The sequence below is a fragment of the Podarcis tiliguerta genome, assembly GCF_965153285.1.
Source record: "Podarcis tiliguerta genome assembly, chromosome: 16".
Lineage (NCBI taxonomy): Eukaryota > Metazoa > Chordata > Lepidosauria > Squamata > Lacertidae > Podarcis > Podarcis tiliguerta.
Window position 1 is genome coordinate 15,595,772 of NC_139549.1, and position 26,826 is coordinate 15,622,597.

The following is a 26,826-nucleotide window of genomic DNA, read 5'->3' on the forward strand; positions in this document are numbered from 1 at the left end:
TCCTAGTCAGGCCTTTCCGATTGACCACTCCAATCCTTACGCCTGGACTGAAGGCTCAGCCTCACTTCCACTTGCCCCACCATTTCCCGGCTTCCCAGAAACCTGTGGTTTATCACTGAATTGGAACAAGTGGCATTTGGGTTTTCTGCAGATTACTGTTTGTTCTGATTTAACGCTATACCGCAGGTTTTCCAGGGGAAAGCAACAGGGCAAAGACAAAGCCGCTCTGACTGATGCTTTCTAGGTACAGGACAAGCAGAAGCATGGACAAACCCTGAGTCAGAGAGAAACCACCGAGAAACTCTCTTTTAAAAAAGGGTTGGCAGCTTGATTCTGCAGACACCACAGAATCCTGTGGCAGAGGGAACGGAGCAGGCCATCCTGCTGATTCCAGCAGACACACAATCGCTTTCAAGTACACATCTCCAGTTTGACACTATAGCAATGAACACACCTGCCAATCTGAGCCTGGCTCTGCTTTGAATCCACTGAGTTGCCCAGCTGAAGGAGCAGCTTGTGCAGAGTTTATTGCTGCTTTGCTGTGGATTTATTTATTCATTTTTTAACCACATAAGGCCGAAGGCCAGTAGCTTTGTCTCATTCTATACTATTTTCCAGGCAGGGCAGTGGATGAACATACTTTTCAGCAGATCTTCCTAGTCCTCATAAAATGTATACATAGCTTGATTGTAAAACAAACCTCGCAGCGGGGGTTACGAATATCTATTTAGCATCTATATCAAGCCATTAGAGTGGTCATCAGGCCATGTGGAGCAACATGTCATCAGTATGCTGGTGACAGGTACCTCTGTTTCTCCATAGCTTCTGAATTGGTAAACCCTGGCAAGACGGAGGCCCTGCGGGTGAGTGGTTCTTGTGTCCCAGAGATCGGTCAGTTACCTGTTCCGAATGGGGTTGCGCTCCCTCCGAAGGAACTGGTACATAGCCTGGGGGATGCTCTCAATCCACCTTTGTCACTTGAGGCACAGGTGTCCTGGGGGGGGGGGCTAGCAGTGCCTTTCCCCAGCTTCCGTTGGTGAGGCAGCTATGGCCATACATAGGCTGAGATAGCTTGGCCACAGTGATCTTGGTCATTGGTAACCTCATGTCTGGATTACTGCAGTGTGCTCTATGTAGGGCTTCGCCCAGAAGCCGCAGTTGGTGCAGAATGCAGCAGCTAGGTTGACTGTACCCCATCAACTCCATATAACACATCTGCTGCAAGAGCTGTTTAAGGTTCTACTTTTAGCATTGAAAGTTCCAGGCAAATTGCGACCAGGTTATCTAAGGCAGTGCCTTGCCCACTGTATATCCCTTCCTGGCAAATGCACTCCACAGAAGGGGCATGGCTGAGAGTAGCATATGCCCCAGAGGTATGCTTAACCTGTACTGGAAACAGGGTTTTTAGTGTTTTTAGTGTTCCGTCTGCCAGCCAAAGTCAGATAGGTGCCAGGTGTGATGATGTTTGGGCATCTACAGAAGACACTTTGGTTTAGGAAGGCTTTCCCTGGGATGTAACCCAGTCATTTGCAGAATATCACTTTTCATAGCATCATAGAATTGTAGAGTTGGGAAGGACCACAAGGGTCATCTAGTCCAACCCCCTGCAATGTAGAAACTTTTTTTATCTGATTATATGCTTTCATTTCCCCCCCCCCATTTTTTTTAGAGTTTGTGTTGATGACTTTCTTGCTTTAGAGATGGTTAAATCAATTTTGTTGTCCTCAGCACTTCTGCATTTTGTTCTGTTTTTACCCCCTACGCTGCTTCAGTGGCTACGCCAATGAAACAGCCTATAAATCTGTTCAATTGATAAAAAATAATATTGAGATTTCAGTAGGCCTAGCAATATCTGAATAGATTTGGGGCACAATCTTATATCTCGCTGCCCTCTGGTTTGTTTGGATGCCTCGGGTGCCTCTTTAGCCTAACTAGTTCAGTCTGTTGGACCTTGTCGGTTTTGGGGGGTCTCTCCGAACTTGTGCTGCAGCTGCTACAAGCTGAAGGAAGACTATTTGGAGACGCAAGGGTGAAGAGGAAGCTGCAGGCCCTGAAGAAGGGAGTTGGGGCCTGTGTGCTGATGTTTTTGTAAACTGAGAGAGAACAAGCAGTGAATCACCGTTCCTGCAAGGTCTGAGCAGAACTGAAGGGCTGAGCAAGAAGACAACGCTCAGGGGCAGAGGAGGGCTGCAGCCTCCAGAGGCAGTTTTTGGAGTTTGTTGCTGGTAAGGACAAGAATGTCTATTCCACAGTTGGACAGCTCCTACCATCAATAAGTTCGTCCTAATATTTAGTGAAGAATTGGGGTGTGGAGAGTGTAGGCCCCGCCCCCCTAAGCCCAGAAGCACCCAAGCAATAATTCCATTCAGTTGTCCTGTTTTCACTCGGAGTTAACAGCTGTCAGTCCTGAAAGTCTGCCCTGCAGACTGCCCTGCAGGGCTGGGTTCGAGAGGTACCAGTTCTGAGAGTGCAAGTCTTAACAAGGCAGCTGGAATAGAAAGGGAGCTTCCAGGATAATCATGGTGGCACTGGTATAAGAGTCACTGAGTTGGATTTGCATGGGCCTCTGGATTGTCCTGCCAGGCCCTGTATAATAGACAAAGTTTTCTGGGGAGCAACTGCCACAGATATGGGGTGTAAGCAAGGAGCAAAGCACCCTTTGTGTTCTTCTGCCTTATTTTTCAGTGTAGGGTGTCTGATGGAGAATTGGTGTCATTGGAAAATCTGCCTTAATTCAGAGCAGCCCTGCTGAGGAGCACAAGTTGATTATTCCCGGGCCCCCATGTCCCTGCTTCAGTGCATGTTTCTAGGTGCATATGAAGAGATGGAGTCCAGACAGCAACGGTGAGGATTGTGCAATTAGGAGGCTGTTATTGCAGAAAACCATGCATCAGATGGGTGTGACTTTGTCCTGGGCAGCTGGCCTTTGTGGTGTTTCCGCTCTCTCCTTTTCAGTGTATTTGGAATGCTAAGCCAGGTTAATGGGTTTGTGGTTAAGGAACTGGTTAGATAGGTTTGATGCTGAGTGCGGGGCATAAGTCCACATCCACACATCCTGCTTTCTCCCCCACTCATAACCCCAGTGTTGCCTCCAGTCCAAGGAAACATTAGTATGCAAATAAAGGGCACTATCCTGTGCATCGTAGCCAATGGGTCAGTGATAAGCAGATAGAGGCAGACTGCAGCCAATGGTGAGAGTTCTCTGGGATGTGATTTACATGTGTCCAGTGTCACCTGGGCAGGGGCTGCCTCCTGTTTGAGACCCTGTCCTTATGGCAACACCCGCAGATAAGGCAGCACTGCAAGGGGTATTGGGGGTGCACCTTGGGCCAGCTGAGCAGCATATTCATTACTCTTGTGATTTGGGGTGGCTTTTTTTTGCCATGGTGGGTTTTTAAAATTTAAACCAGGTGTGCAGGGTTTGTTTAGGAAAGTTTGCAGGAATAAGGTGGCAGGAATATAGTCACCCCCACATGGGTGTTTATGTTGGAGGGCAGAACCGAGCTATCTGCAACATGATTGGTTTGTCAGTTAAGTATTTTTATTTATTTACTTGATGGGGAGGGCAGCTGTCTGCCCCCTTGCTACACCCATGCATCCTCCATAAAACCTCTTTTGTGAGCTCCTGTGCCGGAGTGGAGGTATTCAGTTTGTAGCGACTGAAGGGGAAGGCGGAACCTGCTTTAGGATCCTGCCTCGCCCTGGAATTGTGTGCTCTGTAGAAGTCTATGCCATAGCTTGAGCAACAGTGACTTTGAAACTAAGGAAGAGCCAGAGAATCTGTGTTGTTGGAACTGCGGCAGAGTTTTTGAGTACCCTAGCGGTGTCTGGAGAAGGCAGGGGTAGAGATGGTTTGCAGTCCAGCATTGGGGGGGGGGGTGCATTTAAGGCATCTGGGGTACTACACAGCCGAATCCCACCCCCGCCCCCCGTGTAGCAGAGCTGGTTTACTACATTTTAGGAAGAAAAGGAGGGAGCCCCCACCCTGTGAGTCCAAATCCCCTCTGTGTTGGTTGTGACCCGGCACCTGCCCACAAGGTTCCCCGTGCTTATGATGTGTCAATTATTATGCACACCTGTGTGAAACGTCACACCTTGAGAAAGGTATTTCACGTGGGGTGTGGGTGTACACCTTCCTCATCGGACTAGAGTGAAGCACGCTGTGCAAGCAGGGCTGTATCAAAGCTGGTACATGGGCTGGGTGTGCAAGGCAGGGATTGCCGTTAGGAAAGATACGCATGTGCATGCATGCGATGGGTTTCTGTCCTGAAATATTGCACGGCAGGTGTGCCAGGGAAAGGTTTGCACTGTGTGCTGTGCACCTTCTCCTGCTTTGCATCCTTGTGTGTGCTGAAGGGCCTAGCGAAGGATGGACCATGAGCACCCAAAAGGTGCCTTGTGTGTGCAGGGGTGTCTCTGCTCAAGGGAGCTAGACCAGGGGTCAGCAACCTTTTTCAGCCGTGGGCTGGTCCACTGTCCCTCAGACCATGTGGACTATATTTTGAAGGGGGGGGGGAATGAACAAATTCCTATGCCCCACAAATAACCCAGAGATGCATTTTAAATAAAAGGACACATTCTACTCATGTAAAAACACACTGATTCCCGGACCGTCCGCGGGCGTTATTGAGAAGGCAATTGGGCCGGATCCGGCCCACGGGCCTTAGGTTGCCTACCCCTGAACTAGACTGTTTGTCTTCCTGGGTTGTCTCCTCTCTTTCCCCGGCTTGGAGGAATAGGATGAGGTATGCCTGCCAGACTTCACAGCTTTCCCTCTGGGATTTAGTCTTCCCACCCACATGTAGGTGGGTATGCACAGGTGATTGTGCATTGCTCAAAGATATGTGTGTGGGGAAAGAAGGGAAGATTGTGTAGGGCCTGTGGGGCAGGTAGTGCAACACTAGCAGTGTGTGTGGGAGGGAGGGAGGGAGGAAGGAAGGGAGGATGGGGAGAGAAAGGTGAGAGAACAGGTGCATGCATTCATGTATCCTCTACTGCCAGCTGAATCGGAGAGCACCCCTCTTCCATTCTTATCCAGCTACAAGGACCCCACCTCCTTCCGACAAACTGCCCAGAGACTATTCTAGTTTGTTAATGGGATCCAGGAAAGAAGTGGGGGGGGGGGGGCTGCAGCAGTCAGAACAATATGGCTGCCTCCGTCATGCCTGAGGGATCATTGGAGTGGTCTCCATGGCAACGGGAGGAGAGAGCAGCATCCTAATGTGCCTAGCCTCCTTCTCCCCTTCTCTTTGCAGCTCTCAGGCGCTTGACAGGGCTTGGGAGGAGGAGAAGAAGAAGCAGAAGAAGGGAAAAGGCCAGGGCCTCACCCAGTGCCCCCCAACTCTAGATAAGGCAAACCTGCCTTCCAAACCTCCTCTAGCAAGAGCTAGGAATACTGCCGCCTCCCTAAACTAGCCACTCACCCATCAAAATGCTCACAAGTTCATCTAGCCACCCTCTGCTTTGGGGAGGCAGGCCAGGCAGGGAGTTCAGCAAGTGATGCCTTCTGCAGTCATGTTTCTGCTTGTATACATCTTTACTTGCCCTTGTGCCCTCCAGATTAATCTGGAGTTAATCTGTGCTTGGCTGCCTGAAGTGGAGTCCATCCACATGGCACAACACTCCCCCTGCCCGGCTAGTGCCCACAGTTTATAACCCTTGCTGCACCTTCGAAGCACCAGTTCCTGCCTTCTCCTTGCCCCCCACCTCACCCTGTGGGACCACCTGTGCCAGGTCCTCTGCTGGTCCAGCGCCATTCTGGATGCCTGTGCGCTCAGGTCATGGTGTGGAGGTGGCGCCAGCCGCCAATGGGTTGGTGGGAGTAAGCAGGAAGGAAGCTCTCCTCCTCCTATCTTGTCTGGAGTATGACATCTTCCACCTTCGGATGTGGAAAGAAGGATGTGGGAATGATGTAGCCTGAACCACTAGCCTGGATATTGCATTTGCACCCTTTCCTTCCTTGTGCACACGAAAGTGGGGAGGGAGAGAACGAACCCAATCCTTTCTCTTTCCCCCAAACCCAGGACTAGTTGCTTGTGACTGGAGAAGCATCTACCCACTGCCAGGGAATGGCACACAAAATTTGCCTCTCCTCATTTAGGCTGCAAATGATGACTAATAGATCTTGGCAGCTAAGCTCTTAAAAAATGGCCTGAGTGGGTTTTCTGGACTTGCATGAGACACCCCCTCCCCAAGCCCACCAGAGAGTTAAACAGTGGAACTCTCTCCCACAGTGATGGCCACCAACTTGGATGACTATAAACAAGGATCAGACAAGGATTCATAATAATTTTATTATTGCTTCAGCCACTCTGTCTGGGCAGCTTCCAACACAGCTATGCCCCTATCTGGACAGGGATAGCCTAACTACTGTTGTCTACGCTCTGGTAACCTCAAGGTTAGATGCGTTATACGTAGGCAGGCAGGCCAGGCAATGCGTTATACATAGGGCTGCCTCTGAAGACGGTTCAGAAATTTCAGCTGGTGCAGAATTCAGTGGCCAGGTTGCTCACCGGAATAAGAAAGTTTGAGCATATTACACTGATCCTGGTATGACTGCACTGGCTACCAATTAGTTTCTGGGCCCAATACCTCAAGGACCGCCTCTTTCCATATGAACCTACCTGGACCCTGAGTTCATCTTCTGAGGCCCTCCTTCATGTGCGTCCTCCTCGCAAGGTTCGGAGGGTGGCAACACAAGAAAGGGCCTTCTCTGCAGTGGCTCCTCATCTGTTGAATGCTCTCCCCAGGGAAGTTTGCCTGGCACCTTCATTATACATCTTTAGGCGCCAGGCAAAAATGTTCCTCTTTAACCAGGCATTTGTTTGATCCAATTTACATCCTATGCCCTTTTAAAATGTGTGTTTTTTTTGGGGGGGGGGTATTGGGTTTCTGTTTTGATTTTTATTAGGTATTTTGGGGTTTTATATCTTGATTTTATTCTGTGAACTGCTCTGAGACCCCTGGGTATAGGGCGGTATATAAATTAAATAAATAATAATAATAGTAATATAATAAAACCATAACATCAAATCAGAAGGCTTTTCCTCTGTGGGTGGCTCTTCCCATTGTATTGTCACGGTGCTTGAATCCTCCTTGAGGGTTGCCCACTGAGGCATCTGGTTGGCCCCTGGGAGAACAGAATGCTGGACAGGATGGGCCATTGGCTGGATATAGCAGGCTCATCTTATATGCTTATGTTCTTGTGAGAGTTCACTGCTCAGAGGCCTTCAGACTTGGTGCTTGAGCCCCAGCTTTTGAAGGTTCTCAGGGACCCGAGAGAAGGATTCAAGACTCCTGAGTCCAGTCTATGGATGGGTAGAGATGGTCAGGGAACTCCCAGGAAGCTTGGGTCCTATGTATACCCTTTGGAGGTGTGGTCAAATAGTTTAGATCAGAGGTGAGGGATCTGGGAGGTGCCCCCAGGTGTCTCTGGGCTGCGTCTCCCAACATCCTGGTAATTTTGGTCCCAGTCTGTGTTGGTATTGGATTTTTTTATGGCTTTGCTGTTTTATTGCTTGTTGTTTCCCACTCTGGGCTCTTTTGGGAGGAATGACTGAGTATAATTTAAATAAGGAATACAGTAAGTAAATTTGGAGGCCCATGAGGGGGGTGAGCTGTGGTCCTCCAGATACTATTAGACTACAATTCAGATCATCTTCATCATCCAGTTATCGTTTAACACACATAGCACTTTTAATGTCAGAAAGTGCAAAACACTGCTTCTGAACAGAGTGTTCCCCCACAACCACTGCCACCCTCTGCACATCTGGTTTCAGGCCCAGACACTTCTAGTCCAAGGAGTGGGTTAGGGCGTGGAAGAACCTGTGGGGCCCTTCAGATATTGTCGAACCACAACTTCCACAGGCACTGTCCATTGGTCATGCTGACTGTGGCTGATGGAAGTTGGAGTCCCTTAAGATCTGGAGAGACACCAGTTCCCCAACTCTGCAGGAGGGCAGAGGAGCTTTTGAGCCAGCGTGCCTGACTCCCGAGAGAGCAGGCGGAGGACTGTTTTTAATTCTAATTTTTGTAGTTTGATTATTTGCTGAATAGTGGTTCTAAGTGGTGTCCAAGAGGGGCCCAACATGTATTCAGTTGAAACTAACAATAAAATCTGGGGAGAACTTACTTAAAGCGCTTTATGGATTATTTTTTATTCAAACTTCATCAAGAGCCTGAAGTCCAACAGGGGAGTGTTATTAGAAGTGGGAGGGAGTTCCACAGAAATAGGTTCACAGTACTGAAGGCACGGCTCCTGGCAGATGTGAGCTGTGTGTCTGAACCGTGGCGACACCCAAAGAGAGACAGCCTCAACAGGACCCTTGGGTGCCAAACTTTGAACACCTGCTGAAAGCTTTTCCATTCCTATGCATGCAAAGAAGAATACTTATTTCCACAGTGGTTAATGGATGTCTTTTTTTAAACTTTGTATGTGGCATTTATCATGTGGCTTTGTGTACTTTTCTTGTAAACCAATTTGGTGTTGTTGTTGTTTTTATAAACATGGACTCCCCGCAAGACCTCAGTGATCGGGCTGCAGCATAAAGGGATCCAGTGGAACCAAGTTCACAAAGGCCTTCTCAATGAATACTGGACCCTTAAATGTGTCCTGGTTGCATCTGGGCAGGCAGGGCAAGCTTTTAAGCAGCCTCAGAGACACGTTGTGGTGAGAGGTCTGTCCCCATCGGCAGTCTGGCTGCAGCAGCTTGCCCCAACTGGAGTTTGGGGCAAGGGCAGCTCCACATGGAGCACATTGAAATAACTGAGGTTACCAGGGCTTGAACCACCATAGTGAGGAATGGTCATAGTTGGCATACTAGCCATAGCTGGTAAAACCTCCAGCCTGTGCTTTCTGCTGCTTCAGATGGTAGGACCCGAACCAGTGGATTCAAACATCAAGAAAGGAGATTCCGATTGAGCTTTCTGACAGTAAGAGCTGTTCAGCAGTGGAATGGACTCCCTTGGAAGGTGGCCGACTCATGGGAGGGTTTTAAACAGTGATCAGATGAGCTGTGATTCTGGCATTGCAGCGGGGTTGGACTAGATGACTTTTGGGATTCCTTCCACCTCTGTGATTCTGGGGCTGTCTGAAACCCTGGAGAGACCCTGCTTGTCAGTGCAGGTGGTACTGAGTTAGATGGACCTACGTTTTTGCTACTGCCTGTATCCTTGCCTGTATGTTTGCCTTTGAGATGCTGGAAGGGGCAAATGTGCCAGCCACTTTAGGCCTGTAGCTGCTTGACAGATTGATTAGGACTCAGATGTGTGTCTGCATTGGAGGTGGGAGCGAGAACTCCTCATTTGCATGAAATTGGGAGCTTTTTCCGGAAGCAGCTGCCAGCGCAGGGTCTGGAGCTGACGTGGTGATGAATGGCGGCAGAGGGGTGGCATGGGAGGAATAGGAATGCTGCCTCACTCTGATGCCACCTGCAGCCTTCGGCCATGCGGGGAAAGGCATGCAGCGGCCCTGCCTTCTCCTTGTCACTCTGCATGTTGGGGCCTTGTTGCTCACGCCATTGGGGGGGGGGGAATACTTGCTTTGCCTTGCTGAATAGGTGCTGGTGTGTATGTCTGTGTCCTTGCCCATGCCCTGTGGAACAAGGGAACTCTGACATCAAGGGAGCTCTGTTTGCAGCCTAGGGCCAGGGAGAGAGGTGGGGCTGTGTCCTTTGACCCAGGGGACATGAGGGGCCAGTCCTAGGGACCAGGAAGTTCTTTGGGTCATTGCAAGAGAAAGCCCCAGGGCTGGATTCCGCCACTCTGCTTTCTTCGTTGTCAGTTCTGGGTCGCTCAGCCGTGTGTGTGTGTGCGTAACTCTGATCTGTCACACAAAGGTGACAGCGGTGGTTGCTTGCATGCAAAGTCAATGCACACTGGGTTCAGCACTCTGATCTGCACTGGATGCGTGCCTGTGGGCAGAAGGGGGCCTTTTCACAATTGCTCGCAGCTGACGAGTTTGCCCCTAAGAGCCTCCTTTAGCCCAGCATTGCAAAGGAGTCCTCAGCAGCTACTGGACTTCAGTCATTCTGCGCAGCCTGCCTGTGCGCACAGACCAGTGCTAAGCTGCTGCAAACTTCCCTGCCTGATCGCCTGGAGGCAATTGCTTAATCACCACAAGCAACCAGATGAGTGGCTGTTGACAGGCCTGCCTTAGCCTTTCCGTCTAACTTACAGTCGGGAAACATTCTCAGCTCCTCAGTGCACGCCTTACTTATTTATTGAACAAATGTGCATCCCACACCTTCGACCACTGGGAGTGTTCCCAGGGCAGTAAAGTATGGATTCTGCTCTGCTCTGATTGGGGAGGAGCATCATAGCTCTGTGGCAGAGTGTGTGCTTTGCAATGCGGAAGGTCTCAAGGGTTCAGTCCACAACAGAAGCATCTCCAGGTAGGGCTGGGAATGTCCCAAGCTTGAAGACCTAGGGGGCCGATGCTGCCAGTCAGAGTAGGTAATATTGAGGTACATGGACGAGTGACCTGGCTCCCTTCGGAGGAGCTTCCCATGCTTTGGTGGTTCTTCCTCGACAGATTTCCACCCAAATATTCCTAGGCCTGTCTTCTGTCTTCCTCTGGGCTGGGTGCTGGTCTTGGTGGTTTCCATGCAGAGTTCCTCTCAATCAAATGTGTTGCAATTTCAAGATGGTGGGGCAAGTTTTTTATTGAAGGGAAATTCCTCCCAGTCTCATTGACACCTGGGACAATGGGAAAGTAGGGGGTGGGTATTCCTGTTGGGCCCCCAGGCACCCACTCATACCCACTGACCTGCTTTGGGAATCTGGTCGGTTGGAGGAGAGGCCAGCCGTTGACTCATGGTTTTGCTTCACTAACCCTTTTCCTTCCTGGAGCAGTTTTCGCTCACGCCTGATTCTTGCCGGCCGCAAACGCCACACGCCCCCCTCAAGGCTGCCTTGGTTTGCGTGGTTCTCCCCCCCCTCCCACTCCCACCCCCACATTTTTCTTGTTTTTAACCAGGAAAAAAAAAGCATTTTCTCTCATTGGGCGATGTGACTGTTTGCCCGAAATGCTTTTTTTTTTAATCCTCAAAGAAACCAAACTTCTTTTATTTTCTTCCCCTGTTCCCCTCTTGTTATGATTATTATTATTGCTTTGGTTTTGTCTGGCTCTGTCCGGGATTTTGAGTTTCTTCTCCTCTCTCCTTTCTGTTTGTTTCGGCATCCGACCCTCAAACCTTCCCCCTTCTCTATCTCCCGGGGGCCTGGATGTCTGTCACAAGTTAAAAAATGCTTTTAAATTGTGGCAAAGAGGGGAAAACCCTCCTTTTTTCCGTGCGTTTATATGACTCGTCTTTTTCTTTCTTTCTTTTTTTCTTTCCTTCCCCTTCAAGGTCCAGCTCACCTGACGCTAAACAGCCAAGGTATGGTCTTAAGTTTCTTTCCACAAATGAGTTTTTGATTTCCTCCTCCTCTTCCTCTCTCCATCTCTCTCTCCTTTGCCATCTCTTTCTCCATCTCCCTCCTTTCTCTCTCTTTCTCGCTCACTCTCTGGTTTTTCTCCTCCGATCATCTGCTTGAACCATCTCATCATCCCGTGTTGGTTTCTGACATTGCCTCGATTTCTCGCTTATGCAGCTGGGAAAAGAAAAGAAAATGTTTTGGTTGTGTTTTATACATGAATGTTTATTAGAAAAGAAAAGCAAAAAACATGTTTCAGGGAGGAAGCCAAATAAACTGCCTTTAATCTTGCGTCGCTGCTACAGAGCTTTGATGAACTGTGTGACTTACGCTGGTGATCTGATTATTACAAGCCCCATGTGGGGCTTGCTTCATTGATTGCTTCTGATGCCTGCTTGGGGATTCATCTGCTGGGGGGCACAAACTGGCATCCCTCACCCAAGGCGCAGTGGGTCTGGGATGGGCCTGCTAAAGTGTGGCAGGAATTTGCTGCAGCCCTTACCTCCCCACCCCTTCCGCCCTGCTATCTGAACAAGTGCATTGGAAACCGCCTGGTGAGGGGGGTGGGCCAGGGGTGTATGAAGGGTGGAGTAGGGGGCGTTCCGCCCTGGGGGGGAGGTGACAAGATGGCCCACTGCCTCCCCCCCAGCTGTAGAGCAGCTGAGGGTATGGGCTGCCGCGTGTGTGGTATCCGTATGAGTGCCACTCATGCGCAGTCAGGCGGTTCGCCCCACCTTGGGTGCCAGAGAGGCTTCCTCTGCCACTGGGGTGGGCTTCCCTTGGAAAAATAATTGGGGGGGGGAGCCTGAGAGGAGCCCCTTGTTGGGTCACCCTGGTTTGAAAGAGAGGAGGCTTCCTTCTGCTCAGTTGAAAGGTGCCAATCGGGCTTGGCACCTCCTAAACTTTGTTGGCTGCCTGATGGAGTCCAGCAGGGAAGTGCTTTGCTTGTCATTTGCTGCATTTGTGGAGACCAGGAGGCTTCTCTCTTTGTTTGCCCCTCTCTGATGAGAAAACCACGCTCATATCCCCATGCAGAAGGGGTGCATGGAGGAGGCTGGTTTCAAAAAGGCCAACTCCTTTTCTTTCTAGAGGAGAGGCAACTCTCTACCCAGAAGTTGTCATCCTCACTCCCAATTTTTTTTTATCAGTGGTGGTCAATAGTAGCTCAAGGCTGTTGTGTGACCATCATGCTCTAAAGGGATGGGAAGTGAGAAACCCACAGTTGCCCTCCAGATGTGGCTGGAGCCCAACTCCCATCATCACCCCTGACCCATGCTGGTTTGTGGGGTTGATGGGAGTTGGATTCCAGCAATGTCTGGAGAGCCACATTTATCGCTCTTAAACAGTGTTGGACTACTTTAGATGGTGTTGAACTACAATTCCCATCATGCACAGCCAGCTTAGCTAATGGGAAATGTGGTTTGGACTATCTAGGGACCCAAGGTTGAATACCAGAGAGGTGCAACTGAGCAGTCAACCAGCCATAGTGCTTGCATTAAAGCACTCTTTGCTGGCTGTGGAAAATCCTGTCGGTCTGAGGAGGTTAGGCTTCTTAAAGAGACACGAGGGTAGCACTGATGAGGAGACAAGTTGCAGTCCACCCAGGAGGTGCCACATTTTTGTGAGATGACCTCTCAGTTCTCAGACTCTGTTCTTTCCCAATCTGGCACGATGCCAGCTTTGTCCTTGATCTCTTGCTCTGCTTCTCACGTTGACCCAGTGTGGTTTGGAGTCAGGGAGTCTCCGAATCAAAGCCAGCCACGTTGTTAAGCTTCAGGATGGGCTTCACATTCCGAAACGTTAACCATAATATCAATAAACCATAACGCAGGTGTACTAGGAACAAGGGACAGCCCATACCCCCTTTCCTTTTGGTAAATGTTTAAAATAAATAGAAACCGAGCCCCAGGAGTAAAGTCTGAAAGCACCATGGCTTGGGCCAGGTCCCTAGAGAAGGCGATTCAACAACCTCAGGGCCACCCGGACACTGGCATCCTTAGGCAAAGCCAGAGTTGCTGGCTTGTCATGGTGGCTTGGGAATGAGCTGTGCACATGGCTGGATCTCTCCTGTTCCTCCCCTCCCAGGGTTTGAACTGGAGGAACAAGCTAGGGAGGGTCAGTTAAGCATGGTTTCCTGTGGTGCCCCAATTCAGGATCAGGGCTTGTTTCTTCCCAGTGAGCCAGGATCCAGCAGCCAGCAGCAAACCATGTTTCAGGCTGGCAAGATATTCTGGTTTCTTGGAAGAGAAACAGACCAGGATCCCAGGTGTGGATGCTGTCTCAAGCCAAGTTTCACAATGGCTCCCTGAATTTGCTCTTGTTCTTACACCAGCAAGTGAGGGGTTGGGGCGCCTGCACCGAATGATGCTTCAGATGCCCCATAATCCATGATAAACCAGCAATCCTGATTTATTGTATTTTGTGACTTTGATATGACCCATTTTGTGGGGAGGTATCAAGTTTTTTGTTGTTGTTTGTTTGGTTTTTTTTTTAATTAAATTTATAGACAGCTTCAAAGCATAAAGCCATCACAGTGGTGTACAGGGTAAAAACAGAATAAAACACTGAAACACAAGCTCTGAAAGCAGTAGAATCAATTCAACAAGCTCTTAAAACAACAAAAGCATTTAATCAAATATAAAATTGATCTTCCATAAATGATCAGGTCATACCACAGGGAAAGCCTTCCTGAACAAAAATGTCTTCAGTAGATGCCTAAACTTTGTCATGCTGTGTGCCTGCCTCACTTCAGCTAGTAATTGATTCCCAGTTTCTAGTTCAGGCTAAGTGCCCATAGATAGATAGATAGATAGATAGATAGGCAGGCAGGCAGACGGACAAGACAGAAGTACTGTTTTTGGGGGACAGGAGGCAGGCAAGTGTGGAGGACTCCCTGGTCCTGAATGGGGTAACTGTGCCCCTGAAGGACCAGGTGCGCAGCCTAGGAGTCATTTTGGACTCGCAGCTGTCCATGGAGGCGCAGGTCAATTCTGTGTCCAGGACAGCTGTTTACCATCTCCATCTGGTACGCGGGCTGAGACCCTATCTGCCTGCGGAAAGTCTCACCAGAGTGGTGCATGCTCTAGTTATCTCTTGTTTGGACTACTGCAATGTGCTCTGTGTGGGGCTACCAGAAACCACAACTAATCCAGAATGCAGCAGCTAGACTGGTGACTGGGAGCGGCTGCTGAGACCACATAACACCGGTCTTGAAAGACCTACATTGGCTCCCAGTAGGTTTCCGAGCACAATTCAAAATGTTGGTGCTGACCTTTAAAGTCCTAAACGGCCTCGGTCCAGTATACCTGAAGGAGCGCCTCCACCTACATCATTTTGCCTGGACACTGAGGTCCAGCGCCGAGGGCCTTCTGGCGGTTCCCTCGCTGTGAGAAGCCAAGTTACAGGGAACCAGGCAGAGCGCCTTCTCAGTAGTGGCACCTGCCCTGTGGAACGCCCTCCGACCAGATGTCAAATAGAAAAACAACTACCAGACTTTTAGAAGACATCAGAAGGTAGCCCTGTTTAGGGAAGCTTTTAATGTTTGATGGACTATTGTATTTTAATATTTTGTTGGAAGCCGCCCAGAGTGGCTGGGGAAAACCAGACAGATGGGCGGGGTATAAATAATAAATTATTATTAGTAGTAGTAGGATAGATAGATAGATAGATAGATAGATAGATAGATAGATAGATAGATGATAGATGCCACATGCATGCATGCATGCATGCATACATGCATACAAACACACAAGGCTGCACTGAGGCTGCCAGAAAACATACCACTGAGACTCGGTGCAGAATCCTAAGTCTGAAGATGGGATGGTGTGTACGGCCTCACTGGTCATCTTGGTGCTACCAGGTCAAAGGTGCAAGGTCAAAGGCCTCTGCCACAAGTAGGATACCAGGTGCCATGCCCATCCATATCTTGGCTTAATGTGGATGGTGCCCCCCTAGTGCCCCTTTTAATTTCCCCTCATCCATGTAGTGGTCTGCTCCAGCTACTGGTGCCCCACATATTTTCCTCCCTAAAGCTGGAGGTCGCCTTTGCTCTGGAAATCCAAATTGGAGAGCTACATCAATTGCATAGGCACTGTTATCCAAAGTGTAGGTTTCAAAGGCTACACGGCATTAAAAATAAAGGTAAAGGTAAAGGTACCCCTGCCCGTACGGGCCAGTCTTGACAGACTCTAGGGTTGTGCACCCATCTCACTCAAAGAGGCCAAGGCCCAGCGCTGTCTGAAGACACTTCCGGGTCACGTGGCCAGCGTGACATTGCTGCTCTGGCGAGCCAGAGCCGCACACGGAAACGCCATTTACCTTCCCGCTAGTAAGCGGTCCCTATTTATCTACTTGCACCCGAGGGTGCTTTCGAACTGCTAGGTTGGCAGGCGCTGGGACCGAACAGCGGGAGCGCACCCCGCCGCGGGGATTCGAACCGCCGACCTTTCGATCGGCAAGCCCTAGGCACTGAGGCTTTAACCCACAGCGCCACCGGCGTCCCGTTGGCATTAAAGATACTGTATATATATTTTACTTCACCATACTTACATTTACCTGCAGAAAACAATTCAAAGATAAAACAGTATTATTAAAACTACCCCCAAATTATCTTTTACCGAGAAGGGGTACGTGATTATTGTAAGTTTGGGAAACAATGGCACAGGGACTCTCCAGAATTAGGGGAGAGAAAGTGTGGGACAGCAGCAGTTGGAGGGGAACCCCACACAGACATGGAGAAATTAAAAGAGGCACAAGGGGCTCACCATCCACATTGAGCCGAGTTCTGGATAGCACCCTTGATGCAGGAAGTCAGCCCTACTGGCGGAAACATAGTATTTCTCTGGATAATAACCAGGTGTGGCTTTGGGTGACTCTCCAGGACAGGGGAGGAGAATCCCCTTGGTCAGGTGTTGTTCTGGCTCCAGCTACTCTCAACCTCAGCCTGCATAGCCAGGGAGCTATAAATGAAGGATATCTGTGAGATCCTGAAGGATCGGGGCCTCAGTAGTGAGCTGCCATCCTGGCACATGTGACTTAGCAGATGGTTGCAATTGTTTTAGATGGATTAACTTTAGTTTTATGTTTAATTGTTTCCTTGTTTGTTTTCCAAATACGTCAGTGGCCCTGGGATATCTCTCATGACGGAAATCACATAAATGGGGTCCTCTTTTGTCGTGTAACAAAGGCAGAGGCTCCCCTCTAAGTGTCATGGTTTTCCAGGGGCACCAGCTGCAGGAGGGCTTGGGGCTTCCTCTGCTGGTGGGCCTTCCCCGGGCAGCAGCGTCAAGCGGCCAAGGAGCCGCCATTTAAAGTTTTGCTCCATGCCCCAGTGTCGCTCAAGGGCATTGTGGGAAATTTAAAATGGCAGCTGCCCAAACTTGTCCAACCAGCGTTGCAGGGGAGGCCCAGGGCAAGAGGCTGTCCTGTGGGAGCCCTGCTAGGGGGCTGGGGCTCCAGCAGGTCCCTACCCCACCCCACAAGGATCCTCGAAATTCTTGGCCCCTGGAGTTGGATAGTCTTTTGCTAGGGGTACTTGTTCCCTCTTTGACCTTGGAAGCGACAGTAAACCAGGTTCAGAGCTGTAGGGTTGGCATGGAGAGATTACAGAGGGGGAAAGAGCCACTTCCATGTACAGGGTGTCAGGGTCACATCCACCACCAGGTGTTTAAAACACTATGATACCGCTATAAATAGTAATGGCTTCTTCCCCCAAAGAATCATGGGAACTGTAGTTTGTTATGAGCGCTGATAATTGTTAGGAGTCCCCCTTCATTTCCCTCACAGAGCTCCAATTCCCAGAGTGGTTTAACAGTCAATCCCTCTTCACAGGGAACTCTGGGAAACAACAACTCCCAGGATTCTTTGCAGGAAGATATTATTCATTCCCCCCCCCCCATTGCATTTATATACTGCCTTCCCGCAAAACCACCCAGTATGGTTTACAGTTTTAAAGTACCACAGCAAATGATAAATAACATTTAAAATGGAGAAGGAGGGACAGTCCGACGGGAGCAGGTCCTGATTTTGTCGGGGATGCTCTTCACAATCGATACTAATGATTGGTGTTTAGGGTTTAATTAGGTATTAATAATGATAATAGTAATAATTAGAAACAGACAATGTATTTAAAAACGCAAACAACAACACAGCCAATGAAAAGTTCCCAAAGAAGAGGAGCAGGGCCAAAAATAATAATAAAAAAGCGAAACACCAGATCAGGTAGTTAACCAGACCTTCAGAGCTATGTATTTATTTTTGCTGCTTTTGAAACACTGCCAGAATGGAAGCCAAATGAATTTCCTGGGGCAGGGAATTTGCGAGCTGTTCCTGGATTGCTGAGGGTGCATGTGTCACTATGTTCTTCCACTCCAGGGATGGGCCATATGATGCAGCAGCCCTTGGGCCCAATTCAGAAAATCCCCTGTAAGCCATGAGTTCAGACATCTGGCGAGATCGATCTGTTCCTCTTCCTGCAGTTTGCTGAACTGGGAGAGGGATGGCAGAAAAGGGGGGCTGCAGCCCTGCCCACTGCTGCCAAGAGGCCCTCAACAGACTCTTCTGGAGGGGATGTGGCTCTCAAGAGAAAAAACATTGTCCATCCCTGCTCTTTTCCTATCTGGATAGCTCAGGTTGTCATCAAGGGCAGCCCCGTGAATGCTTGCTTTGCAGCAGTCTAACTTGAAGGTTGTGAAGGAAGGAATGGTGGTTGCTGGTTTCACAAAGAAAGAGTAGCAGCCACCCTCCTCCAGATTTATTTGAATGCATTTGTGCCCCACTCCCCCAGAGCTCAATGTGACCTTTGTGGCCAACTGAGATTTTGAATCCAGGTCTCCCAAGCCCAGCCCATTCTCCACAATGATAGACAGGTGTCAGGAGCCGTTGAAAAGCATTTCAGTATTCTAGCCCCGGTGCTGGATCCAGCAGGTGAGGGATGGAGTTCCATGACAGGTCACCTGCCTGGTATGCAGAAGGGCACACTTATAGAATCATAGAATTAGATGGGGGCACAAGGTCATCTAGTCCAACCCCCTGCAGTGTGGGACTCCTTTGCCCAATGTGGGGCTTGAACCCACAACCTTGACATTAAGAGTGCTCTACCAACTGATCTATCCCAGCTGTCAAAACCTCAGGGAGGGAAACATAAAATTCACCAACACGGTTGCCCCCAGAGTGTACTATCCTCTCATTACACAGCTGTGCTACTGATCTTTTAAACACCTCTTTCAGGCATTTTGTTAAGGATTTGCCTCAGACAGGAGAACCCAGATATATTGACGTTGTGGTCTAATGTTGGGTGTTTGGGGCTGATCTGCCTTTCAGAAGGATCGGTTGCATTTCTGCCATTGTTTGTGTTCAGTTCTGATTGGTGGTGTTGCCTATATCATCAGGGTGTATGTGGGCTACCACATTCTCACCACATGGCCAATGGTCAGGGATGCTGGGACTTGTAGTCCAGCAATAGCCGGAGAGCCACCTTTCCCCTTTGGGGAAACCCAAAGGCAGCATATCAGTGCTTTAGCAAGAAAACCCACTGATCATAGAATTGTAGAGTTGGAAGGGGGACCAAAGATTCATTGAGTCCAACCCCCTGCAGTGTAGGAATCACATGCTCCTCCCTTGCTGTCTGTTTCTGCCAGCCCAGAGCAGGGCCAGGGCCAGTGACCCTCCTGCTACCCCAGCAAGGGAACAGCTCAGCTACCCTGAGGCCTGGCTGGGGGAGGGGCCGTAGCTCAGAGGTAGAGCATCTCCTTTGCATGTGGAAGGTCCCACGTTTAATCCCTGCTGGCATCTCTCAAGTAGGACTGGCAGAGAATCATAGAGTTGGAAGGATAATCCTGAGGATAATCTAGTCCAGCGGTTCTCAACCTGTGGGTCCCCAGATCTTGTTGGACTACAACTCCCATCATCCCTAGCTACCAAGGCCAGAACTCAGGGATGATGGGAGTTGTAGTCCAACAACATCTGGGGACCCACAGGTTGAGAACTGCTGAATTCTAGTCCAATCCTCTGCAATGCAGGAATATGCAGCTGTCCCATACGGGGATCGAACCTACAACCTTGGCATTATCAGCACCATGCTCTAACCAACTGCACTATCCACTTGGGCAGGCATAGGCAAACTCGGCCCTTCAGATGTTTTGGGACTACAACTCCCATGATCCCTAGCTAACAGGACCAGTGGTCAGGGATGATGGGAACCCAAAACATCTGGAGGGCCGAGTTTGCCTATGCCTGCACTTGGGTATAAAGAGATCTGCATTTGACGCCATGTTTCAGCTATCCAAGGTCACTCTAGAATCATAGAATTGTAAGGTACCACAAGGGTCATCTAGTCCAACTCCCTGCAATGCAGGCAGTGTTTGCCCAACATGGGGCTCAAACCCACAACCCAACCCTGCTTGAAACGCTGGAGAGCTGCTGCCAGCCAGTGTAGATGATATTGAGTTAGAGGGACCTCATGGTCTAACTCAGCATAAGGCGGCTTTCTATGTTCCTTTGTAAGGCTTGCTGCCTCCCGCCCTGAGCTCTGACACCAACAATTAAGATGCACAGGCTGCGAGTTTCTATGGCGGCCCCTGCCAACCCTGCCTTTTGCTGGAGCCCAGCAGGTCTGGATCCAGAGAACATCATAGTGCTTGGTTCCTTCTCCCAGGTAGGGAGAGGCGGCCTCTGCCTGCCAAGGAAGTACAGTGTGTCCATTGCACCTTTGACAGAGGTGCAGCATCGCTGGGGGGGTCCTGTGAGGAACCACTGACATCCCATGGCATTATGGTCTCCAGGGGGGCATTAACTTCCACTCCCTGTCAAATAAAGTTGCTTCCCTGTGACCCCAGTAAAGTGCTTCTTCTTGGAGAAACTTTCATCAGTCTCAGGGTCTGGACAATAGCTTGACCTATGCAGGTTGGATTGCTGCCGTTTTCTCTGTTTGGGGCTACGGTTGAGGAGGGTGCAGCTGGTGTGGAACACAACAGCTAGGTTGATTTGGGGGGCAAATTATCACTTGCATACAACACCCTGCTTGTGAGATTTGCACTTGCTGCCAATCTGCTGGAGGGCCAAGTTCAAGGGGTTGGTAGTAACATATAAGGTTCAATACAGCTTAGGACCAGGTTACTGGAAGTTCCACCTTTCCCCTTATACACGCAGTGAGTCATTGCCTTCTGCTGGGGAGCTTCTCCTTCAAATCCCCAGAAGATCAGAAGCCCATTCCCCAGTGACTTGGAGCAGGGCTTCTAGTGTGGCTGCCCCTGTTCTGGGTAAGAGCATCCCTGCTGAGATATGACAGGCGCCCACGACCTGCACTTTCCAGAAACAATTGAAAATGTTCTTGTTCCAACAAGCTTTCACAGCTGGTTGGGGAGGGTCTCTGCCACGGGTTTCTACTTTGCAGTGTTTACCTGCTGTTATTTTCTGTGTTTTTAACCTATTTTGTACATTGCTTTGAGAATGTGTGGCAGGTGATTAAATAATAAATAAAGAAATACTTGCATTCTCCATCCCTTTCTAGAGATGTGAAGGCCCTGAATTATTATTTTTTTTTGGGGGGGGGGTGTTTTTCTCCATCCTCCCCACCAAAAAGCATTTTGTTTGCTTTTTCCTGAAAAACTGGGGGGGGGGGGGATGGATGGTGAAATATTTTCTTTTAGAATGATGAACAAAACCTTTAAGATGAGATGTTCATCTATTTAGTTCCCCCCAAATGATTTCTAAAATTGTTTTAACGGAAAGACTTTCACGTAAGACTGTGTACAGTATCAGCTCATTACAATTCATGCAAGCTTGTAGCTGAGCATTCAGCTCCCAAATGCAAGATGTATTTCTGCCTCTTGACCATTGTCGCAAGGGGAGGAAGAAGGACCCAGTGCCTTCTCTGGTTTTGGCCTTCCTCTTGTAAACATGGTTGGTGGATCTCTTTCTGCCCTCTTGACTAGGCCTCAAATGTCTGAGGGTGGCAGAAAGGCACAGCGCAACACAATTGTTGCCACCCAATTCATGCTGCTGCAGATTCTGTTGGACCCAAGATTCAAAGGCAAGGATTGTCCGTGATGATAGCACTGACCCGATAACAAAACAAGCAGCACACTTTGGGCTTGATATTGGACAGATACATTCCAGTGTTGCAGAGAGCAGAATATCTTCAGGCTGAGGAAGGCAGTCTGGGATTCTGCCAAACATATCCCTCTTGCAACATGAGGGCCAAGCCTTTCCACAACAACACAGCCTCTATCTCCTTTTGCTTCTTGCCTACTTCAGATTCCTCCATCTTCTGCGTCATGTTGAAAGAAGCTGGTCCAAGTTTGGAAATATAACAAATCAAGTAAATTATAATTTACTCGCCCTTCACCCTAATGTTCCAGAGCTGGTTACAACTATTAAAACACAACGATAAAAATGTTGAAAACAACATACAACCGCAGGAATAAATAAGCTGGCATGCGAAAGGATAGAAGCTTGTTTCAGTCTGGGCAAACCTTCCGTTTTGAGAAGCCCATGGAGAATGTGATGGTGACAAATATGAAGTAACTAAAATAGAGAGTGGGTGATAGCTAAGAGAAAGAGACGGAATAAATTTCCTGTAGAGTTCACAGAATTTTGTTCCCTCTCCTCTCTTTTTCCCAGCTCTGTTTATTTATTTACTTATTAGTTAACTTTCCATACTACCCTTCATTCGAGAATCACAGGGCGGTTTACAGTATAATAACACAAAAATACATATCATAGTACCAAACAAAACAATAGCCCCCAGTTTAAAACACCATAAATTGTGGGAAAATGAGAGTGCTTTATGTCTACTTGACACTGTGGAGGACTGAAGGAGACAATAATTGTCAGAATATTCCATAGTTTGTTTTACTAGAATGTGAGAATGTGGACAGATTCTGCTTTTACTGTTTTTTGCTGGCTCCTCATAAACTGGCAAAACCAAAGAGATGCCGAAGAAGTTCCTTTATGGTACAGTAGCTTGTTGCTCCATTTACAACAAAAACTTACAAATTCAGTTTGTAATTATTGTCTGTAGAAACTGTACAGCACTTTTGATAAACCAGACATGGTCCTTCTGTGGTAAACCAAGTTATGCACAATGTGGTTTATGTGAACTTAGTGACTGTTGATATTTAGAGAGTGCTAGAAAATGGTACTGATTATTATTATGTATTATTTTTTAATCCCCCCAAATCCCAGTTTCCCCCCCTGAAAACGCCTGGTGGGGAAACAACAGTCCTCCCCCCCCCCCACCCCATGGCTTCAAACATTTGGGAGATTTTAAATCTCTATCCCTTTGGTTACATATATTATAAATAATTATAAGAACTATTGTAGCTTGTTGTTTGTAGAAGGGGGGAGGGTGAAGCCAACTTGCAGCACCAGATGCCACCACAGCTTACCTGAGTGGGGCAGGGCAGTGCCACATTGGGGGTAGTGTCAGGGGCCTGGCAGAGCCAATCTGGTGTCTCTGCCTCGCTGCCTCAGCTTCACCCAGGTAAGCTGGTAGTGCCAGTGTTGAGAGGGCAGCTCTGTGGCTCCACTACACAGGCTGCTCTGAGATTGTCATGAGCCACCCCAATCTCTGCCGAGCAATGTGCCAAGATTCATGGGGTTTGTGTTCCTTTAGGGTTGCCAGCTGCCCTGTACAATACAAGATTGCCCCGTATTTCAATGTAAAACGCCACGTCCTGTACTGATAGCAGTTTTGTCCTCTATTTCAGACCTTTCTCTCTCTCTCTGTCTCTGCCAAGTTAGGGGTCCTCTCCAAATGCATGTGCGTGAAAGGGCATGTATTTAACCTCTGGGTAGCCAAGCACAGACAGATTTGCAAACTCTTGTGTATGTCTGCATGCACATGCATGTGTGACAAATTTCAGAGGGGCCATCCTGTCAGGCTGCAGAAGATTTTAATGGATTGCTTTGAAGTCACTTCAGCACCAGATTGCGTGTGTGTGTGTGTGTGTGTGTGTGTGAAAGTGAAATTGTCCACCAACCGCCCAGCCCCGTCCTGTATTTTGCCAGAGCCAAGGTGGCAACCCTAGGCACAGTGGAGTCTGTGGTTTATTTACACATATTTACACCTGAGTTTTGGTGGAGGGATTGCAGAATATTACACCCCAGGAGCATCTCTTGTTGCTCTCCTGATAGCTTCAGCAAACCTGGGTCCAGAGCAGAAGCCAGCCATGCTCCCCGGTCTCTGTGCGCAGCCTCTCCCAGCCCGCCCAGCCTCTCCCTGCCCCCATTTTCAAACCTCTCTTTAAAAACACCACAGCTTTCCTTCGGTTTACATCACCACCCACTGTCCACTTGGAACTTCCCCCTCCCAGCTTACACTAAAATCTTATACCTGGTCTTTGTCTCTGTTCACCATCCCCTCATGGGAGGAAGGGCTCACACTCCTCTGTTGCCTGGCACAGGGTAACTGCTTGTGTCAGTCAACCATTCCCTTCCTTTGAACTACATTATGGTTCTTCTTCCTAGGAGACTGATTCAGCCTGCATTTTTACACTGCTGAGCTGTCTCACACCCAGGTGAAGACTTTCAGGCATTTAGTAATTGCCTACATTCACTAACTCTAGAAATTATTGGGGGGGGGGGAATCTGGTACCCAGTACTTTGAGGGATGCCTGCATGCATCCCAGCTCATAACACTATTTATAGCTTGCATTCCATCTGAGCCAGCATTTTCTATAGCCACAGTTAGCGCAAACTGGTTTGCAACCCCGGTCCTAAACGGGTTTGCAAAGGGCGAGTTGGGCAAACCGTAGTCAGGACGACTTAACGATAACCAGAATTGGCTCTGAAATGGAGGGCAGGGTGGGGAAGCAAGGTCTCAGGCGGTTTCCCCAGTAGAGCCAGTTTGAGCTCTGGGCGCATATAAGCATATTGATTGTGTTTATTTGTATGGGCCCTTTCCAGGGTGAGTGTGCTGTGCCCAAAGCGACTTGCGGCAAGCATTCATATTCTCAAAATGCAAAGTGTGTGTGAGAGTGGTGGTGGTGGGGAGAAGTCACCGAATCATAGAACTGTAGAGTTGGAGGTACCCTCAAGGATCATCTAGCCCAGCCCCCTGCAATGCAAGAATCACAGCAAAATAAATCCCAGACAACCACCGTTGGAAAGCCTCCACTACCTCCTAAGGTAGCCCATTCCACCACTGAGCGGCTCTTACCACCAGGGAGTTCTTAACTGCTGCCGAAATAATAGAACAAAGAGTTGGGTGTGACCTTGGAGGTCATTTGGTTCAGCTGCTTGGTCAATGTAGAGTCTGCTGTGCAGGATGTCAGCACAGCATCCCTGACAGGTGGCTGCCTCTTCTTTTCCTGCTCCTACTACTAAGCCATTTGAAACATTTGGGGGGGGGGGAGTGAGTGTGTGTTTACCTGCAACCATCTTATCCCAGAAGTCCAATTTTGGAACGGATCGTTCTTCTGTTGCACTCTGGGAGGTTCAGCTGGTCATTGGTGTCAGCCACATGTGGGGCTGATGCGCTGTGCCTGGGGTGGGTTGGGGGGCTTCTGGCCTATCTTCCCTAATGCTGTGGTTCTGCTTCTCCAGTAGGGTCCCTACTGTACTCGGAAGGGGGGGCTGGGAGAGGAGCCAGTGAGGTGCACCAGACATCAAAAGGTCAGTGTAAACCCTCCCTTTCCTCCTTTCCCCAACCCCAAAGCCTCTGTGTGCCTGCAGCTGAATTAGGAGTGCAAATTAGGTTAAATGGGTCCTCTTTGCTTGGCTTACCTTATTTACGTTGCCATAGAGTATGCAGGCTTTTGGGCATCCGCATAAGTGGAAGTGACTGGGAAACAGTGGCACTTCTTGTTCCCTTAAGGCCAATATTGCTAATTGCGGCTTTGCTTCCTAGTAACGTGGGCTTGCCGATCAGAAGGTCGGCGGTTCGAATCCCCGCGACGGGGTGAGCTCCCGTTGCTCGGTCCCTGCTTCTGCCAACCTAGCAGTTCAAAAGCACGTAAAAGTTCAAATAGATAAATAGGTACCACTCCGGCGGGAAGGTAAACGGAGTTTACGTGTGCTGCTCTGGTTCGCCAGAAGCGGCTTCGTCATGCTGGCCACATGACCGGGAAGCTGTACGCCATCTCTCTCGGCCAATAAAACCAGATGAGTGCCGCAACCCCAGAGTCGGTCATGACTGGACCTAATGGTCAGGGGTCCCTTTACATTTACCTTAACATGACTGAAGAGTTTGGTGAAACCTAGAAGCTTGCTTTTGCCCACAGCCACTTAAGTTGTCCCACATTCAGCAGCTCTGTTGCTGCCTGCCCTTTGGCACCTAGGCATCCACCACTGTCTGCTAAAGCCTTTGCCAGTGTGCTGCCCCTCCAGATGTTTTGGACTACCACCCCCATCAGTGACCCATAACATCTGGAGGGGCACCAGGTGGGAGAAAGCTGCAGTGTTGGAGCCATTGTATGTGCTTCATGACGATCGGGACTTTCGGTTTCCACATTGCTTGTTTGACACCACCCAAGTCCCGCAGCCCAAGTCGCCCATGAAGTGACATTGTGGTGCTGATCCCCTTTAGCTGGATCTGCGAAATGGTGGGTGGCAATCAGAATGAAAGTAAATCCCACTGTGTGCACTGGAGCCTATTCCAAGGAAATTGCACCCAGGACTGCAGCCTTATGCTTCGGCACTCTTTCCTACAAAAGTCTGGGAGGGGAGAATTTCAAGCACTGAATAATTTGCTATAGGTGCCTATTATTAATATTATTATTATTAAATCTGATGTTGATTGATGCAGTTCTTTAAAATTCGCCACTGCTAATGTGACCAGAGAAGGGCCCACCGCTTGAGGGAACTCCTGGGGTTTGCAGAAGTCTTACAAAAAAAATACTAAGTGTGTATTATAACTTTTTTTTTTTTTTTAAAGCCCAATGACAACTGAGCATGCTCAGTGGTCATGGCATGCTAACTTAGGGTCCGTAGTGATAATGTGCATTCAGTGCTGGAGGCAGGTGCTGTACATGCGATGCCATCCCCATGACTTCCCCGTCCCATGCTGTTTGTGACTCTAAGGCACATTCTGCAAGAGTGGTTATAATCCACTTTGTGCCACGTATGCCCTTCCTAAAAGCTTGCTGCCTACATGTGTATACAGAGAGAGAGAGAGAGAGAGAGATAGTGCTTCCGCAGGTCACCTCCGATTGGGGCAGACCTACATGGCTGTGCCACTCACCCGTGCCATGTTTCTAGATGGGCTAAAGGTGGAAGCAGTTCTTCTGTATGCCCTTGTTTATTGGTGTGTTAACACACCAATTTCTAGCCCCTCTCTTCTGAAAGACTAGATATATTGATAGATAGAAAGACAGATACATTAGATTGTGTGTGTGTATAAATATGGTCTGTGGAACCTCTAAGTTAGGGCGGGGGAGAGCACTGTTACACACTAATTTGACTAATGCCCAC

At 49.0% G+C, this 26,826-nt stretch overlaps 1 protein-coding gene across 1 annotated transcript in view; it reads left to right on the forward strand.

Annotated features, from left to right (window-relative positions):
- NRXN2 (neurexin 2) overlaps nt 1–26,826 on the forward strand; it is a 345,397-nt gene that overhangs the window by 92,231 nt on the left and 226,340 nt on the right. The window contains exons 4-5 of the mRNA XM_083417037.1: nt 11,349–11,378; nt 24,961–25,029. Coding sequence (XP_083273163.1) covers nt 11,349–11,378; nt 24,961–25,029 — 99 coding nt within the window. The remainder of the gene's footprint in view (nt 1–11,348; nt 11,379–24,960; nt 25,030–26,826) is intronic.